The sequence below is a fragment of the Fusarium proliferatum genome (assembly GCF_900067095.1).
Source record: "Fusarium proliferatum ET1 genome assembly, contig: FPRO_scaffold012, whole genome shotgun sequence".
Taxonomy (NCBI): domain Eukaryota; kingdom Fungi; phylum Ascomycota; class Sordariomycetes; order Hypocreales; family Nectriaceae; genus Fusarium; species Fusarium proliferatum.
In genome coordinates this window covers 438,878-456,270 of record NW_022194801.1, presented here as the reverse complement: position 1 = coordinate 456,270, position 17,393 = coordinate 438,878, and the positions used below count along the sequence as shown (strand labels likewise).

Sequence of the window (17,393 nt, the reverse complement as noted above, 5' to 3'; positions counted from 1 at the left end):
GCCTAGCAAGGGGAAATTCCAACTAGAACAAAAAAGCGAGCCAACTAACTTATACCAAGGCCAAAGCGAAGCGAAACAAGGCGAGAAAAGTGCGTGCGTAGCGTGCAGCCAAAGGACCCCAAAGTAAGTGTGTGTGTGTGAGTGTGACTGACGCCGTTGTGAATGAACAAGGGGCCGACGACGCGGCGCTAGGAGAATTTAGCCGCTCATCGTTTAGTACCTACTGAGGTTGCAAGCCCAGCAAAGTGAACTGTCAGGTAACACAAGACAAGAGGAGAGGAGAGACAAGACATGACATGGGCCATGGCTCTGGGGCTGCTGGGGGTCTGGAATTGTTTTGTGTCTGTATATGCATACCCCATGAAACTAATTTTTCGCATGGTGTAGAACTTAGTCTAAGCTCGTCTTGTTAGTTCCTGTGTCTCGGGACGTCAAACCAAGGTTTTGCCTTTACACGCCTGAACGGCAATGGCTGGGCCGTTGAATACGTATCTATCGTATACTTTCTCAACGGTGCGGGGATTGAGAGTCTGAGATGGGTGTGAAGTTTGGTGGATTCAGGTACGTGATACGTGACCATTTGACGGTTTGTCTTGAAGTTCAACGGTATGACACGCTGATTTGGCTGTCGTGTCACAGATAAGGCTGAGGTTACAGAGCACACGGTTAAATTGAACTACATGGTTATATATTGAAGTTGGCTGCATATGCCAGCCCAACCACTAACTAATAACCACAAGTACAGTGTCTAATTTTCCGGGATATTTATACTCTTTATTGTGACCTTGGAATAAATTGCTGTCCTGTTTCATCGTATATATATGTGGGACGATTTCACTCTCATCGCCATCACTGGCCACCCAGAGATTGTTCCACCAGTATACTCTATGCTCAAATGATACTCTATCACAGGAGAATACTTACCTATTAAAGGAATCTATATTCAATAATGATGGTCTTTCTTCCAGTAGACAAAACCCAGTAATACGACTATCGGTCATCCCGAGTCTGAGCCAGGGTTTATGCACAAGCTCTGCATGGTAGCAAACTTACGCCGCACACGGACGCACGCAAAGCATCCTTGACCGGCACTTACGGGATCCATGATAGTGGCAGTGTTTGCTCTAGCATTGATCCATAGTAGGGCTCTACCTCGTTGCGGTTAATGTGTGGTGACGTTGCAGGGAGCCAGGAAGGATGCGATGCGATGTCGAAACAGGGCGTGCGGTGGAGGAACAACCCATCGGGTTTTGGGATGACAGCTGAAAAGATAGTTCTTGGCGGCTATATGATCGGAAATATAGCATATGTTGTTTCACATACAAAGCCTCGACTATTCTGGACTGCTGGGGTAAGTAACTCAAGGATAAGACTATGGAGATGGCGATTGAGTGACCGTGCAGCGTCTCATACATCAGTTTTATTATCGACAGTACAGCAGATTATCAGGTGAGGACACCAGTGGGCCAGATAACCGTTGAAACATCGGATTTGGAGGCTTGCGGGAATGCGGTTCGGGACGAGCACAAGGCAGCCAGAAATCTAAACGTGCTTTTGCTCCAGGTATGCGTCAACCTACCCCCATTGTAGGACCGATTACTTGGCCGGGTGCTTTCGTCTTGACTCACAAGCAAGTGCTGAAGTTTGAGATATCAATGACTTCAAGACTCAAGGAAGTGGCATGACACTCACAGTTTCACATGATAAAGTGCTGCTGAGAAGGCTTCAAAGTATTTTTTGATTGTGAAGATATTCAAGTACTGCATGAACCTAATACCAAAAAGTGGCATTTGTCGTCAAATGATTTCTTTTTCGTCTTGCCGAAGTGATGCTCATAGTAGGTATTGACGAAAAAAGTGGGATAATGCAATAGCAGGCAATCAGTCACCAAATCACACCCAAATCATGCATTACCTCAGCGGTAAATTTGGGTCACAACGGCCTTATTCGATAAATGTGCCATCTCCATTGAAATATCAATTTCCTTGATCTCGTTGTCTCAGAACGTCATTCAGCTCTTCGTGCCTTTTTCTGATGACGTGCTGTCGTGCATAGGTAAGCCGTGCCACGCGGTCAAAGAAAGCCCTGGAATACGAAGAGAATTGCGAAGTCAATCACGCAGAGAAATTGCCAAAGGAAACCCGAAACCTTTGTTGAATTTAGAAGAGCAAGTATCCTAAAGCATCACTAAGTTTAGGTAAAGTACCCACGCATATCTAGCATTGTATCACACACATCTGATAAGGTTTCTGCTAGGTACCTTATTCATTCATTGACTGACGTGGGCTGCCTGCTTTTTTTTTGCTACCCCGCCATCCACCATTGTTTTGTGTCGTATAGCAGCAATATCAGTCACAGCACTGTACCCTTACATCCCATCATATCTCGTACTGTATCGATACTCAGATACCCAGAAACTCAATACCAATATTGGACCAACACTATCCGAATCTTCAAAATTATTAGCTTCCGTCGCCGGCTCCAGAAAGAACCCATTGCCGCCTTATCAAAATAAAATGGAGGGAGATCTCCCGTCCATTCCGTCACGACCTAAGGGTTTGACAAAATCGAACTCAAGCGCATCCTTCGGCGGCGGCTCTGCAAAGTCCGTGTCAGTACTAGGGACGCATCCTCTGGGCACTCTTCATGTTCATCAAGTCAGCGAGACACCTCATGAGCAACAAGATGATGATGGCCCTCCGCCCTTGGATCCTCCCTCGGGACAGAGTGAGAATGCTGTGATCAAGACCTCTCAACATGGCTCTTCCAACCCCTTCCACAGCCCAAGCTGGGAACCCTTAACACACAGCATGGGAGGCGGAGATGTGGTACTCATATTGGACTTGCCTGACGTCTTCACGGTTGGCTACGACTCAATATCATTCACAGCTAAGCACTTTGGTGGCGTCAGGGATATACCACCAGGTGCTCACTTCTTCTGGGTTGCTCACCCAGGAGGCCTTTCTGCCCGGTGTGGTTTCTGGATTGTCACGAATAGTGCTGACACTGTCCATGTTATGCAGTGGGATCGATACAATGAGGTTCTAGGTGACTCAGCCCGTGCTGAAGCCCGCATCCAAGCCGATAATCTCGACACTATTCACTCAAAACTTGTCCCTTATCAAGATCCAAGTGCAGTAAATGCCGCCAACGGTGAACTTACTCAGGCTACCTCACACAAAAATCTCAAAATGTGGGAGCAGTTGACTAGCAAGATCACAGAGAGTCTTCTCAATCGAGTGACGGGGCAGAATCACGATAACTGGACGGTACATACCGGCGATCGTGTCAAAGGCTCGATACTCATGGCTGGTGAGATGGAACTTGACAACTCAATCTCAAACCCTTTGCTCAAGGCCCGCGAGCTCAACTTTGCCTTCAGCCAACGAACCAAAACATACTCGACAGACAATACCGGAGCCGACCGGACCTTAAGAGCCACGGATGCAACTCCTTATATATTGTCGCAGGTTGATACTTCTGATAACGATCTGAGCCCTGACGACGTTATCGGTGAATTCCAGTTCTCTTTCGTTGTAGGTGTCCACCTTGGTAACGATTCATGCATCCAGCAATGGTGGCATATGTTGCTGAAGATCTTTCTCCGTGCTCATCTCCTCCCCCTCCGTCTACCGTCTCTTGCAGCCGCATTCATTCGCACCTTGACGGCCCAGCTCACGTACAGCGCCTCCTGGCTTGAAGGTTCAATTCTTGATACTGCAGAGTCACAAACCAAAGATCTTCGACTTTCACTCACTGTCTACAAAAGACGCCTGGATGAATTTCTGCAAGGCTTGGGGAACAATGCCACATCTGAGCAATTGGCTGTTGCTACAGCTTTCGCAGGACTTGAGGCTGTTGTGACTGGTACACTGGATTGGGACCTTCGCGGAGACTATCTACGCCGAGGAAAAGTCATGATGGAAGATGGCGAGGAAGTCGAGCTGGAGGTTGCTGACCTCGCAGCCGAAGATGAGCGTGGAGAGTGGGCACCAGAGATTGTTGACCTGGATGAGTCTGGACGGCAACGCGACCTTGTCTCGTGGAACGACTAGATATGCTATTTCACAAGAATGCTTCGTGCTTCCAAACATCGGGGGAGACTAGCAAAACCAACAACAGTAAGTGGGTTCCAGACGCTAAGGAAGAAACAGAGCATAATGTGCTACCTTGTGTTTAAGGAGTAGCTTACCATCGAAATGCAGTTGGATTGATCAAACGATCGAGTTTACAAAGCTGGAGTTAGGAGTTGGTATTTGTTCCCGCGACGGCAACGGAGTGCGAAACAATTAGCTTCTATTAATACGTTGAACCCATTGAACAGGCCAAAGTTGAATATGATAACACGAAAGAAGGGTATTGGCTTTGTACCACGACCAGCAGTCCAACTGCGACCTAAGTGACACCCATCCGACTCCGGAGCTTGCGAGTTGCACTTCCACTACTGGATTATCTTGACTCGACGAAGATAAGCCCGGCAACAATATTTGCATGCTCCGGAAATTTTGAAAACAGGTCGTCACATATGAAAATAGGAAACTGAGTATCGGAGCGAGTCCAGCAAAGCGGCAATTCATTAACATCACAGTGCGTAGCAGCACGGGCCGCATAGTTAACTTTGAAGATTTCATTTGCCTGCCAGATCCTTTACAATCCGCCAAAAGCAAGACCATGCAAATGCTAATGGGAAACCCATTCCCAAACCAGGGAAATTGTGACTCCAGTCCCTTTTTCGCACTGCCCATAGTATCCTCCACTGCACCAACGCTCCGGCTCGACGCTTTTTTGCCCCATTCCGACAAACATCTTGAACCGTTTAACGGTAAGACTTCTGGAAGCGAGAGCGGGCACCCTTACCACCGAACTTCTTGGGCTCGCATCGGCGGTTGTCGGCAACGAGGAGGGTTCGGTCGAACTGGACAAGAGCCTGCTTGAGGAGGTTCTTGGAGTGCTCATCGACAAACTTCTGGTAGTAGGCGATCAGGGACTTGGCAATGGCCTGTCGGATGGCATAGATCTGATACATAGTCAGCAAATTGTCTATATCGACGAAATAAGGGCGGAAACCTGGCTGGTATGCCCTCCGCCGCTTACGCGGCAGCGGATGTCTACGTTGGCGAACTTGTCAAGGCCAACAACAAGAAGAGGCTCGTAGACCTAGGATAACAGTGTTAATCTTTGGTTCCGAACAAAACATAACACCATCCGGGAGCATCGTCGTGTCGAATTCGATAATTGAACGACGTGCTTACTTAAACGGTCGAGGGATTCGTGATTCGTACCTTGAAGCGCAAGATCTCGGGCTGGACGAGAGAGAGAGGTCGTCCGTTGACCTTGATGAGACCGCGGCCAGCCTGGAAATTTCAAGTCATGTCAGCTTCTCTGGCTCATTCTCTCATCTTATGCTGGGATTTCGCGTACCTTGCAGTGAGCAACGGCGGTGGCGGTCTTCTTTTTACCAAAACACTGCACTGACTGAGTAGACATGATTGCTGGTCTTGGTGTTGTCGTTGGGCGGCGGGCGGAGGTTGAAAGCGTGGTGATCTTTTGGTGGGAGTTTAGATTCTGTCTCTTTCGTGAAAGGCGCTAGTGCCGAGTGGGACCGTGCCTTTTTCTTAGCCAATAAGAGAGAGACCCACGCACAAAGCCAGGGCTTCGAAAAATTGAGACGACGTGGACAAAATTACATCAACGGGCGTAGTCCTTTTTAGAGTAAGATTTGCACGGTCTTTTTTCCACGACAAACTCACATTTCTCCAAATCCATCGACCCTCGTTAGGGCACTGCACGTGAACACTACGAGCATTGTGAGCCGGACTGCCCACCTTGACAAATTTTCGTGCGTCTAACAACTCACAGCCGAAGTTCAACGTTCTACTAACCGTCCCCTGTGCAGTCGTCAGGTCAGCAAACCACATCTACCATCAACCAAGACGCTTCATTAACATATTACAGAATGGTTGCCGCTAAGCACGTCAAGATCGTCAAGAAGCGTACGTGAATTCGACATTCCTTTGCGACAACACGAGCGACCGAAGGAGAAATGAGTGATAGTCAAAATGCTGACTTGTGTGTGCAGGCACGAAGCGCTTCGAGCGTCACCAGAGTGATCGCTTCAAGTGTGTCGACCCCAGCTGGCGCAAGCCTAAGGGTATCGACAGCCGTGTCCGACGACGATTCCGCGGCACCATTGCCATGCCCTCTGTATGTCGAACCTTTGCGAGGACCGATGAGAATCATGGACTTTTCACCAAGCGGGACGTGGAACTTAGTGCTAATGTTGCATGATTTCAGATCGGCTATGGCTCCAACAAGAAGACCCGCTACATGACCCCCTCCGGCCACAAGGCTTTCCTCGTCAGCAACGTCAACGATGTCGAGCTTCTCCTTATGCACAACCGAACCCACGCTGCCGAGTACGCTCTCCCTCCTATATCACTCGACCAATTGTAGCTAACCATGCTTTCAGGATTGCCCACAACGTCTCGTCGAGGAAGCGAGTTGACATCATTGCCCGCGCCAAGCAACTGGGTGTCAAGGTCACCAACCCCAAGGCGAAGGTTACCACCGAGGTTTAAAAGGAAATGGATCGGTTATTGGGCTGCTTTACGGTTATGCATCGGAAAGGGGTTTGCGTTACTTGCGGTTCTGGCACATAGCTCCATGGCATGCTAGAGAATAAAAAACGCGCCGTTGAACGACAATGATATCTGGCATCAGCCGCTTGAGCAGCAAAATCTCTTTTGAGTCGGAAGTGACATGGAATATATGTCTGATCCACTCGAAGCTGATGAGGACTTCGATGGAGGCGTGGGTGAACATGTTGTGAAATGTGGATGAGACCATGGAAATAAACAAGAAGTCCCCATAAGGGCCCCATCTGCTTCCCCAAAGTCCTCGAAATGTTGACCGTTTCACTTCTACAGCGAATACTGATTATGACGTTGGTGCCTATATAAGCCTGAATCTGATTGCAATAGTCCGCAAGGTTAGACAATCCTGTGGGCGTCTTACCTGGCTATTGGACACAAACGAAATAAGGGATGATGAATGCCTGAGGGCTTTGTAGTTCCCAAACGAATTCGTTAATACAATTCACTGCGTCTTTAAGAAAAACAATACTACTTACCTTAGGTATGTTGAGGAAGCTGTGACTTAGTGACAAAGATCACAGCCTTGAAGCGAAGCAAACTGATGTCCATTAGGACGATATGATGAAAGCCTCGCAGAACCAGCTACAAACCAACTTTGACTACCTACATCATCAGAGCACGTTTCAGCAACGATCTACCTCATAAAAGGTGAAGACTGATGTCTTCATCTGGAAAACGTATAAAGAAGAGTTTGCTTTGATGGTGCTACCTTGGCGGTTGGCAGGCAGCTGCCACTTGCCTCGCACTTGCCCAATCTCATGGCATATCAGCCGGCCATGACGACGAGCCAAACCTCCCGCCTCGTCTTCAGCTTGCAGGTAAGAAGAAACTTCCCTTTCCATGAATTGCAATTTTCCCTTGGGCCCCTCCCGTCTCGTCCCCCTTCCTGGTAACCTCTTCAATATCATGAAGCAACTTTATACACGGCATCGCTTATAGTCAACCAGCCTCTTACGACTTGACTCGAGCTCCTTTACCCGGAACCTTGTCGTCTTCTCTGTATGCTCAAGCATTTGATTAAATGCACCTTCGGAGCATGTTCGCCGATTCTGGCCTTTCCAGCATGACAATGGCCTTTCTACCACCACGGTTGATGCAGCAGCAACCCTATAAACCAACATGCACCCATCTCACCATGACCCGGATTTACGACGCGGACTCTGAATGTTCCTCTTGTCATGAGCCCGGTCAGTTTGGGTGGCTTTACCAGTGTACACAGGATCATGAGAAGATAATTGAAGAGAGACTGGTGAGAGGCCTTCCATGGAAGAGAAACATCTGGTAGACGTTGATAACTAACTGGAGAGCAGCCATGCATGGACTACTTGGATTTCAGCTTTCGCAAGAACATGGTTATTCGAAAAGGCAGCGCAGAAGCTCGACGCGACAAACTTAGCTTTCTTCAAGAACTCACTCCCGAGCAGATGGCATCCTACCGACCAGATCAAATTGCAACTATCCTAAGACAGCGAGAGGAAGTGAGGCAACATTATTTACCTGCAGCTCTCGGAGTATACTAATATTTGTGGTAGTTAAAGGACGTTATTGCAAAGGAGGAACGACAAAAAAGCACCTCCGCCCTGTTTAGCAACCTCCTTCCACCCCTGGGGTTTGAGTCTTCATTCAGTGATAAGGGACAACGGACCCTGGATGAAGATACCCTTTGTCAATACAAGATCTGCCAAAGGTGCCGTCCCGTGTGCGTTGATCGGGCATTTTTGAGTCTCAATGCAGTCGCCGATGGCGAGATCACTCCAACAGCTGCTGCCGGTTTTGGTTTCGAGTCTCTAGGCGGAAGGCCAGTCATTGACAAAGATGTTGTTAAATATATTGACGAGCACCGCCCGAGAGTGAGTTTCGATTCCTGATCATTAATGGCAGATTGTTGACGAGTGCATCTAGCCTCAAATCGGCAATCGTCGAATGATGGCACTGCTTGACGACCAGATCGCCCGTATGCTCGCAACTCATAATCAGAACCAACCTTTTCGGAACGGGCTTAGGGGTACAATCTCTGGACTCAGAGGAGCACGGCAGTTGCCCACTGTTAAGAACGTTGCTGCAAAAAGGCAACGTATGCGCGAAGAGGAGAAGGTCTTGGCCGATGCCGCCCAGGGTGATGCAGAGGCTGTTGCCTCGACGCCTGACTTACTGGGAAACCCTTGGCCATGGCTGGCTACTTTCCGGACACCCGACGAGCATGAGGATGATCAAACCCACGGTCGGCACCCACGACAGAGAGAGCGTGCCACACGGATTCCTCGGTAAGTGTTTAGAGTGATGTTTTAAGCCGGCCTTTTTAACCAAGACGGCGCAGTCCCACTACTCCTGGCCCGAGATCCGCACGTCGCCGTCTAACTGATCAACTCTTGTCTAGTACGTCTAATATCCTTCCTCTGGACGGATATTCATGGAGCCTTTTTGGTGGTGGTGAAAATACTGTCCCGACAACCACCTCGTCCCTCAGTGATGCATCCAATATTACATCGCCAGGGACCGAGAATGGAGGCAATAGCGAAGAACCATCGCCTATGTCACTCGGGACTGACCATGGTGTTGCGATAACAGAGGAGAGCATCGAGGCTAGAGTTCCCGATGTGATGACTCAGGTGTAAGGATGATGGTTAGGAAAAGAGTGTGCTTGGGAAACCATTGAGGGTACAAGACTTGGTGGTGCACTTAAAACTGGTTTGGGGTTTTGCGGCGTTTGAGAAGTTGTCGGACTGGTTGATACTTGGTCGAGTCAGGCTTTGTCTAGAGTCTTGGAACATTTGCTTCTGTGCGAGTATGATTCTTTTGTTAACCTATGGTTGGTCCATCTCTACTAATTATCCTTGGAATTCTCCAATATCTTCTTCATCATTTGATTACCCACCACCTTGGCCTCCTCAAACCGTGGTTCAAAGAACTGTTGAGTACTCACGAACCGCTTCTCCCACGTCTCGAAATGTCCCAGGTTCACACACTCAGCCCAGGCCCGGGCTGCAAAAGTGAACTCCAGATCGTCACTCCGGTACGTCTTATCCTCAATTGCAGTCTCAATGGCTGCCTCAAGGACATCTTCGTTGCGGAACAGGTATTCAGTGACACCAAGGCGCAAACGGAAGAGAGGAGTGCTGCAGAGCATGTGATCATATGGCACAATGTTGAGCGCCGCCCAGCAGTCGACCATTGCAAGAATCGAGAGATGGTTGTTGGGTCGAGGCTCATCAGTGGGCGTACCGAGCGAGAAGGACGACAAGATCGACGGCTCGAGCAAGGGGCGTGTGTCCCAGGTCGTTGATGGACCGAATACCTTGTCGCGTGCCCGGTAGACTCGTTCTCTGAAGCCCTCACGGTTTCCTTCGAGCATGAGTTTGTACAAATCGGTGACGCTTCGTGCATACTGTGAGATCTGCTCACTCGCTTCAGGGTTGAGAATAGCAAGGCCAGCGTATACATGCCACTTTTGACTGTAGATGCGCAACATCAAATTGACCTTGACATTCTCAATACCGCCAACATATCGACTCAGCTCCCAAGGAAATTGCTTGTTAGCATGCCACGCCTTACCCATAGATAAGAAGGCTGCATGGGTGACTGCTTGAGTATCGGCGGTGATACGGTCGTGCTCGCGGGCTGAGAGATGGACAAACTTTGAGCGGAGACAGCTGAGGACAGTCTCAACCTTTCGAAGAGCTGAGTCTGGGGCGCGGTGTTGGATGAGCACAAGGGGTTGGTTAGTTGGGTCAACATTGGGGCCATGAAGTGAGTGGCACGAGATAATGTCGACGTCGGCCGGGAGGTGAGCTTCGAAGGCAGCGATCTCGGGGGACTTGCAAGAGGTTTGACCTCCAACAATGGCACCAAGCTTGGTAGCTGGCCACAACAGTCAGTGTCTAGATGGCTACTGTTTAACCTCGAGAAGAGGCGCTCGAGGGAAATATTCACAAGGGATACGAAGAGAGGGCGCGTACATGGTCCATACTGAGCAATTACACGGTCAATGACGGCGGCCTCGACGCTATAGATGATGTAGTCGCTTGCGCGGGAAACATAGTGGCCATTTCGACAAATTTCTATATTTTTCTATTCGATAGCTTCAGCGACTTGGAGCAAGGCAGAGCAGGCAGGAATCACTAAGCCGTACATTTCCAGCATATTCTTTCTGAAGCTTTTCCTGATTCTCTTCTCTGTCGCAGGCCATGATTCTAAAGTAGATCCGCCGTTAGCCACTCGGCATCCGGTTTGGGGTTGCATTCACAGGGGGAGAGAGCATCTGTTCTTGTAGTCGTTAGCTTTTGTGTCAAGTAGAAATGCTAACAAAATGAGGTAGAAGGGGTGAAAATTCAGACAGTTGATAATTAAGGTAGCAAGCGTTTACATCATTGAGAGCACAGGTCCGATTCTGATGGCCATAACGGACACCAGGCGTCCCTGAACAATGCTCGAGCCAAATGCGCTCTAGTCATCATGAAAAAGAGGAGGGGAGTGGGTGTTGAGGGAGAGTTGGCTTACCGTTTGAAGAAAAGGAGCTGGAGCTGGAAGTGCGAATCACAATGGATCCAGGACTTACCTCCAGCCAGCGGCAGACAGCCTTTCGGCATACATCTTGCCCATGTCGCCCATACCAATCAGTCCGACGACGAAGTTCTCCATCCCCTCGGGGACGGGCTGCGATTGTGAAGCCATATTATCTGCTGCGCGATGATAGCAAGAGCGGGAAACACGAATCACATCCTCTCAAGCGACTGTGCTTTAAAAGAGCTTTGTGCGGAAAGCTCAAAAGAGTGTGTTTGAGAGTGAAGAAAAAGTCAGAGTGAAAAAAAAAGTTCGCGACCTTCTTTATGGTGGAGATTTCAGGCGCGTTACGTAAGCCACCGCTATTTCGCGTTATAGCGATAGGTGGATCTATGAAGCTATCCACTCCAGCATCAAGAGAAGTACGCAGAAGATCGAGAGGAGGAGCTTTTGGTGACTTGCACTGATTCGGTTCATAATTTCGCTTCTTTTTTCAAAAAATGGAGGTCGTGTTTGCGTTAGGCTCAAATGGCTCTGGTCAGTTGGGCATTGGCCACAAAGAAGACGTTTCAGTGCCGAAGCAGGTCCTCTTCCATCCTGACCCTCCAACCTCCTCCATTACAAGAGTCGCAGCGGGTGGGAACCATACGTTACTTCTCACAAAAACTGGCCAACTTTACTGGAGCGGTGATCCCACGCCTGGTGCATGTGGATTGAACACTGGTCCAGATGCAGCCGTGTTTCGAGAGATTCAGCTTACCAAGAATGGAGAATCTCCAGTTGGTGAGATTGCCTTGATCACAGCAACGTGGGAGGCTTCTATCCTTGTGGCTAAAGATGCAGATGGAAAGAAGACTCGAGTTTTTAGTCTCGGGGCGGGATTGAAAGGCGAACTAGGTCTGGGAGAACTCATCGTTCGAACACCATCAGCAACCCAAATTCGAGAATTCCCACCTCCGGGAACAGAAGTTGTGGACGTCGCTGCTTGTATGGGACATGTCGTTGCAGTTCTTGACAATGGTGATGCTTACGGTTGGGGTAATGCGAGAAAATCCCAAGCTGGTGAGCCAGGTCAAGTCCTTTATGCTCCTAGAAAGATTGAGGCCATCGACTTCAAGATCACAAGAGCTGTCTGTGGCAGAGAATTCACATGTCTATTCGGCGACCCACAAAGCGGACACATCAAGGTTCTGGGTTCAGACAAATGGAATATTCAATCAGGTGCACCAAAGACATGTCCTGAGTGGAAGGACGTGGGTTCAAGCTGGGGAAATCTCTATGTACTGGGAAAGGACGGCTCTCTACAAGCCTGGGGACGAGATGATCACGGACAACTACCTCCACCGAATCTACCCGAGCTAAGCAAGATTGCAATCGGCAGCGAACATGTTGTAGCTCTCTCTACCGCAGGCGATGTTCTATCATGGGGATGGGGTGAACATGGCAACTGTGGACCTCAAGTTGATAACAACGATGTCAAAGGCCGGTGGAATACCATTGCTTCATCTAAATTCATTCCCCTGGGCTCTAAAATAGGAGAAGTCGGGGCAGGGTGTGCCACCAGTTGGGTTTTCATTACAGCTGAGTGAATATACTCGTCTAGATGCCACATCTTTCGTCCTTCATACCATTTCCTTGCCCTAGTCGGGGAACAGGGCCAGACTTTCAACCTCTGTCAACTTTTGTGTTGGCTCAATGTATGTTGATTCAGCATCTGTTGGTGGTGGGTGGGGAATTTCGGCTTGGGGTTCAACAGGAGCAAGGTTCTCCAAGAAGCGGCTCGTGTCTATATCAGAAGCGTTCTACTATAATCAGTACATGGTCAAAGGAAGGGATTTTGCAACTTACAGGATCTATGCTATGATCCCATCCCAACTTAGCATTGTCCTCTGCAAGCTCTTCATCCTCGTAGTTGATAGGCTCCCAGCCTTCATCCTCAACGAATAGACTCTCAGATCTGTTAGTCGCAGGTGGTGCCGGTCTCTGAGAGGGTCGAAGGTCAAACGCCCCTACGCGCGAAGCGCTGGCTCTAGCAGCGCTCATCTGTGGTGTTGAATTAGGCTGAGGCAATGATGGGGGAGGAGGGGCAGGCGCGGGTGCTGGTTGTGACTCTGGAGGAGCCATGCTCGGCCGCCGTGATGTGGCTTCCAGACGCGGACCAGTATTCTGAGTTGCGTTCTTGCGCCCTTTCTTAGTCCTCTGGCCAGTGTTGGTCCCGCGCTCGCCAACAGTCATGACAAGGAATTCGCATGACATGGCATCGCCAGTATATGAAAGCTGGATGGGTTGTGTAGGAATTGAGTATCGGGCTGACACATCGTTGCCTGTAATGCCAGCATGTTGAATAATAGCGCGGAAGTCTTTGACGGATATGACAATATGGAGCTTGTCTTCCACATCAATCTCGTCGAATTCATCCGCCTCGACAGCGATTGACGTTTGGAGTGGCTTTTTCAAGACCGCTATTCAATGTCAGCTGATAGGCAAGCATTTTGTCAAGAGATAAGCACCATCCTCGCTCACAGTCTTCTCACTGAAACAAGTAAAATTGACATGATCCCCATCAGTGTTGATATCGAGAAACTCGATACCGGGGCCAAAGTGCTCCATGAGCTGCCGCAATGTGCGTGAAGAGATTGTCCAGTGGTGGGGGGCATCTTGTTTGTTGAACTTGGCGTGGATTGGTACAGAAGCCTCGAATGGGAGACGGTGTGTAGATGTCAGTCCATTTCGAAAGATGAGACGTGCGATGAATCGACTTTGAACTCCCTCTCCATCTTCAATTGCAACATCACATCTGTCGATGAGCGTTTGCTTCTCTGCATCCCTTTGTGAGTCAGGCGCCGTACGGCTTCGGAATAAAGAGATTAAAGCCTTCAGGTGGTCAGCAAGATTTATACAATGAAGGAGGGGAGTGGGCTTACTCGGATATAGAGTGTACAGTAGAAACGGTCACGAAATTGGCGATTTCCTTGGTACTGGTACCGGGAGAAGAACTTTGTCGTCGCAAATCTGACACTTGCGTAAGCAGATTTTGAGGTGTTGAGAGTAGTGAGAATAAACTAGAGTGATATATGAGTATTGGGCTAGATGGGAGCCTTCTGGCACATGTTAAACATACTGAATCCTTGCGGGCCTCGAGTGAAACGTCGTCACTGAACTTGTTCAGGCAAATGAGGGCATCGCGAAAAGCGGAAACACCTTCCTCACTGAGGGTGAAATTGAGTAGCGCCATGACGCCTCGAGTTGTTCAAATGGCTCATGAATATATTTTCGTCATGTTTGGAGACAGTTGTGAAGTCAATGTCTTTAACTTGAAATGGCAGGCACGCGTTCACGCTGGTAGAGAGTTGAATGTGTGGATCCGGAACCCCACTAAGCTTACCCTGTAGTTAATGATCAAACACCAAGAAAATACATCATCATCACAGTCAAGTTCAATTTTGTGCAAAGTCAAGTTTTATTAGGAGGGACAATCTAATATCTATCCCCCATCGACCCAGAACTCCTAAGAACCCATTCCTGTCGTGTCATCGTTCCAGTGTCGTCAAGACGTTTGTTGTTCCATCAGAAGATTGTTGAGGTGCAGCCAAGTGACTACCTATTTTAGGTACTTAGCGACGGAAGCAGCTGAACTTTCCGAGAGAGAATCGCCAAGGACCCCGTCGGACGCCATGCTTGTCAACATGAACACTGGTGCCGAAATGGCGACCGCCGACTCCCTTTGACCAGAAAAGACCCATGATTTTGTTTTTTTGTTTGTTGTGCAAGTTTGAAAGTGCAGGTTGTCTAGATGAATATTGTTAGCTCAGGTACGGTTGACGGAAGGAAAAGGCTTGTATTCACCTTTGTGTGTTGAAGTTGAAGAGATGTCGTTGAAAGAAGCTTGTTTACGAGGAAAAATAAGGTGTTGGGGGGTTGCAGATCAACTTTATACGACATCTCAGCCCAGTCCAATCGCTGCCTTGGCAGGGACCGTGGAAGAGGCCTCTCTGTAATTCGATCTACGATACCTCACCAGTGACATCTTTTGGCGCTCAGTGACGTAGGCTTAGTGGCGGTGTTAAGGTCGCGCCACACATGATGTACGTGGTAAAGGCTGCCCTCCTTGCACTTATTCTTTATCACTCTAGTTCTGGCTAAAAGAACTTATGAACATGAAAACGCTGAATGAATTAAATAAAGAATTTTGTAAGTTATCTTCTATCAATCATTTGCCTGAAGGTGTTGATTCAAATATTGTCTCCCCTGGTAGCGTATCTTTAAATGCCTGGAGAGGCCCTTAGGGAGCGAGAAAACTTACCATCTCCATCCTCAGACATGAGGAGATTTTAGGTAAACCGTTAAATTTAGGGTAGATTTAGGATACTTTTAGATCAGATATTCCGGCACTTGGGATAAAGAAGGTCCTAAGTTTTGCCTCCCTCAAAGGGACGGCCCAACATGGTTGTTCCAAAATCAAGCTTGATGCATGTAAATCTTGCCTCCTTCTATCCAAGTGAAACACCATCAACGAAAAGCCACGATAATCCCACCCTGAAGCCTTCGATATCTACGCGTCAACACTCTTCGATTTCTATCACTCAAGTGAAGCGTTAAAGCGGTTCTAGCGCTTGTGGTAACAAGGAAATGGGTTTCGCGTCCGACCTTGTTTGCTTCCCAGAAAATGACGGCGAATGGAGTCCTCAACGACCAGATTCCCCTCGTTGCTTCTTGTTCGCCAATCAATAATCATGACATAGCGCTTGTTAGGTTGCTGTTCACTTCCCATTCTTAATCAGCCTTACAGTACAGGCGCTTTGTTACTTGGTGCGACAGGATGCCACGGCATGAGTATCTGTTCATTTAATGCCCTTATGAGGTGCTGATGCATCCTCTGCGAGAACACAGCTTCTCAGCGCTGAATAGTTCCTGAAGTCCATCACAGTGGGTTGCCGAAGATATGAAGAACAGTGTATCTCCAGTCCAGTGGCAGACAAAATCATGGGATACATAATTAGCCACTGGAAGCAATTGAAGCATTTATCATCCCCAACTTCTCACTCAGCACCACACAAACAAGTAAAATCAACACCTGAAAATAACTTGTCAAAATGGCCGATTCTTCCGCTAAAACTCCTACTGAAACTCCTACCAACGAGCAGCAGGGTCTTCGCCGCCCGAGCCGCTCAACCCGTGGCCAACTCAGCCAGAACCAATTTCTCCTACAGCACTTTGTTATTGGAGAAGAGGCATCTCGTCCGACTCATGGGCTTGGACGTCGCCGTGCCATCGCAAAGCCCAAGGTTGATCATGACGATAAGTCGGGTCCGCTGGCACAATCAGCGCCCATAGATCCCCACAACTCACGTCGGCATAGAAGACAAAGCCTGGGCAATAATATTTCTAATCTCGGGAGTCATGAGGAAACACCGGCCGGCTCTGAAGGGGCGGTAGCCTTGGTAAGCCCTCGGCGCAGCAGTGTCCCAGCAGCTTCTCCTCTTCCAACCTCTATTCAGTATATTGGTGATCGTCGCCGAAGTGCCTCCCCGCCCCAGTTGGCTTCTTCAAACATGAGAGACCGTCAAGACCCGGCCCCTCAGCAGCGAACAATGCCCGCTTTCCCTTGGGAGCCAGCCTTTCAGTATGGATTTCAATTGTCTCCTCAGTATCAGCCACTGGGGCAGCAGCAGATCCCATTTTTCACAATGCCTGTGCAACCTGGTCAGATGGCTCCGGCTCAACACTTTGAGCAGCAAGCTCAAGAATCTGCCTCTGATGCCGCCGGAGTCTTTGTGAAACCAGCAGATTTGATGCTAGACAGACAGGATCTGGTGAATCCCCAGACGAACAGTATCCCGAAAACTGAAATTCCCCAATTTGCAGAACTAGTTGACTCGTATAACAAGATTCACGAGGAACGTCGAGCACAGGAAGAACGAGACCGTCTGGCGGCGCAAGAGGAAAAAGACAAAGCGAAAGCGGCAGAGGCGGAAGAGCTAAGCCAGGAGGAGATGGACGCATTGTGGGATCAGTTCATGGATCCTGATGCTTTCAAATGATACCATTCACAAGGTAAGTGTACCACTAACGTGATGTTACTGATGTTGCTTTTTCAGAGTCTTTTCATGCGAACGGCAGATTTAATCACCAAAACTGGTAGTTTATTTCACAGGTATGTTTTCCCTCAAGGATAGGATAGCTTGGCTCGTGTGGGATCTACGTTAGGCAGTGCAAAACGTTGGTGGATAAAGGCAGGGA

General features: G+C 48.7%; 8 protein-coding genes across 8 annotated transcripts; 5 read left to right on the top strand and 3 right to left on the bottom strand.

The window, feature by feature from the left end:
* Window positions 1–2,516: 2,516 nt before the first annotated feature.
* FPRO_13258 (uncharacterized protein) lies at window positions 2,517–4,055 on the top strand (the record flags this gene model as incomplete). Its single annotated transcript, XM_031222691.1, has 1 exon — window positions 2,517–4,055. One exon carries the CDS (start codon window positions 2,517–2,519, stop codon window positions 4,053–4,055), a length of 1,539 nt encoding a protein of 512 aa, XP_031088125.1.
* A 761-nt stretch (window positions 4,056–4,816) lies between these two features.
* On the bottom strand, window positions 4,817–5,487 carry FPRO_13257 (putative RPS16B-ribosomal protein S16.e; the record flags this gene model as incomplete). Its single annotated transcript, XM_031222690.1, has 4 exons — window positions 4,817–5,017; window positions 5,095–5,157; window positions 5,283–5,354; window positions 5,422–5,487. 4 exons carry the CDS (start codon window positions 5,485–5,487, stop codon window positions 4,817–4,819), a joined length of 402 nt encoding a protein of 133 aa, XP_031088124.1.
* A 469-nt stretch (window positions 5,488–5,956) lies between these two features.
* FPRO_13256 (putative 60S ribosomal protein L32) lies at window positions 5,957–6,578 on the top strand (the record flags this gene model as incomplete). The annotated part of the gene is made up of 4 exons (XM_031222689.1): window positions 5,957–5,993; window positions 6,080–6,204; window positions 6,295–6,416; window positions 6,470–6,578. The coding sequence occupies 4 exons, from the start codon at window positions 5,957–5,959 to the stop codon at window positions 6,576–6,578; spliced, it is 393 nt and encodes a 130-aa protein (XP_031088123.1).
* Window positions 6,579–7,788: 1,210 nt separating this feature from the next.
* On the top strand, window positions 7,789–9,268 carry FPRO_13255 (uncharacterized protein; the record flags this gene model as incomplete). Its single annotated transcript, XM_031222688.1, has 5 exons — window positions 7,789–7,902; window positions 7,964–8,131; window positions 8,186–8,503; window positions 8,556–8,917; window positions 8,971–9,268. The coding sequence occupies 5 exons, from the start codon at window positions 7,789–7,791 to the stop codon at window positions 9,266–9,268; spliced, it is 1,260 nt and encodes a 419-aa protein (XP_031088122.1).
* Window positions 9,269–9,477: 209 nt separating this feature from the next.
* FPRO_13254 (putative prephenate dehydrogenase (NADP)) lies at window positions 9,478–11,324 on the bottom strand (the record flags this gene model as incomplete). Its single annotated transcript, XM_031222687.1, has 4 exons — window positions 9,478–10,511; window positions 10,610–10,721; window positions 10,783–10,843; window positions 11,209–11,324. The coding sequence occupies 4 exons, from the start codon at window positions 11,322–11,324 to the stop codon at window positions 9,478–9,480; spliced, it is 1,323 nt and encodes a 440-aa protein (XP_031088121.1).
* Window positions 11,325–11,653: 329 nt separating this feature from the next.
* On the top strand, window positions 11,654–12,742 carry FPRO_13253 (uncharacterized protein; the record flags this gene model as incomplete). Its single annotated transcript, XM_031222686.1, has 1 exon — window positions 11,654–12,742. One exon carries the CDS (start codon window positions 11,654–11,656, stop codon window positions 12,740–12,742), a length of 1,089 nt encoding a protein of 362 aa, XP_031088120.1.
* Window positions 12,743–12,793: 51 nt separating this feature from the next.
* On the bottom strand, window positions 12,794–14,388 carry FPRO_13252 (uncharacterized protein; the record flags this gene model as incomplete). The annotated part of the gene is made up of 5 exons (XM_031222685.1): window positions 12,794–12,955; window positions 13,002–13,615; window positions 13,664–14,027; window positions 14,078–14,215; window positions 14,275–14,388. 5 exons carry the CDS (start codon window positions 14,386–14,388, stop codon window positions 12,794–12,796), a joined length of 1,392 nt encoding a protein of 463 aa, XP_031088119.1.
* Window positions 14,389–16,246: 1,858 nt separating this feature from the next.
* On the top strand, window positions 16,247–17,194 carry FPRO_13251 (uncharacterized protein; the record flags this gene model as incomplete). The annotated part of the gene is made up of 1 exon (XM_031222684.1): window positions 16,247–17,194. One exon carries the CDS (start codon window positions 16,247–16,249, stop codon window positions 17,192–17,194), a length of 948 nt encoding a protein of 315 aa, XP_031088118.1.
* Window positions 17,195–17,393: the final 199 nt, after the last annotated feature.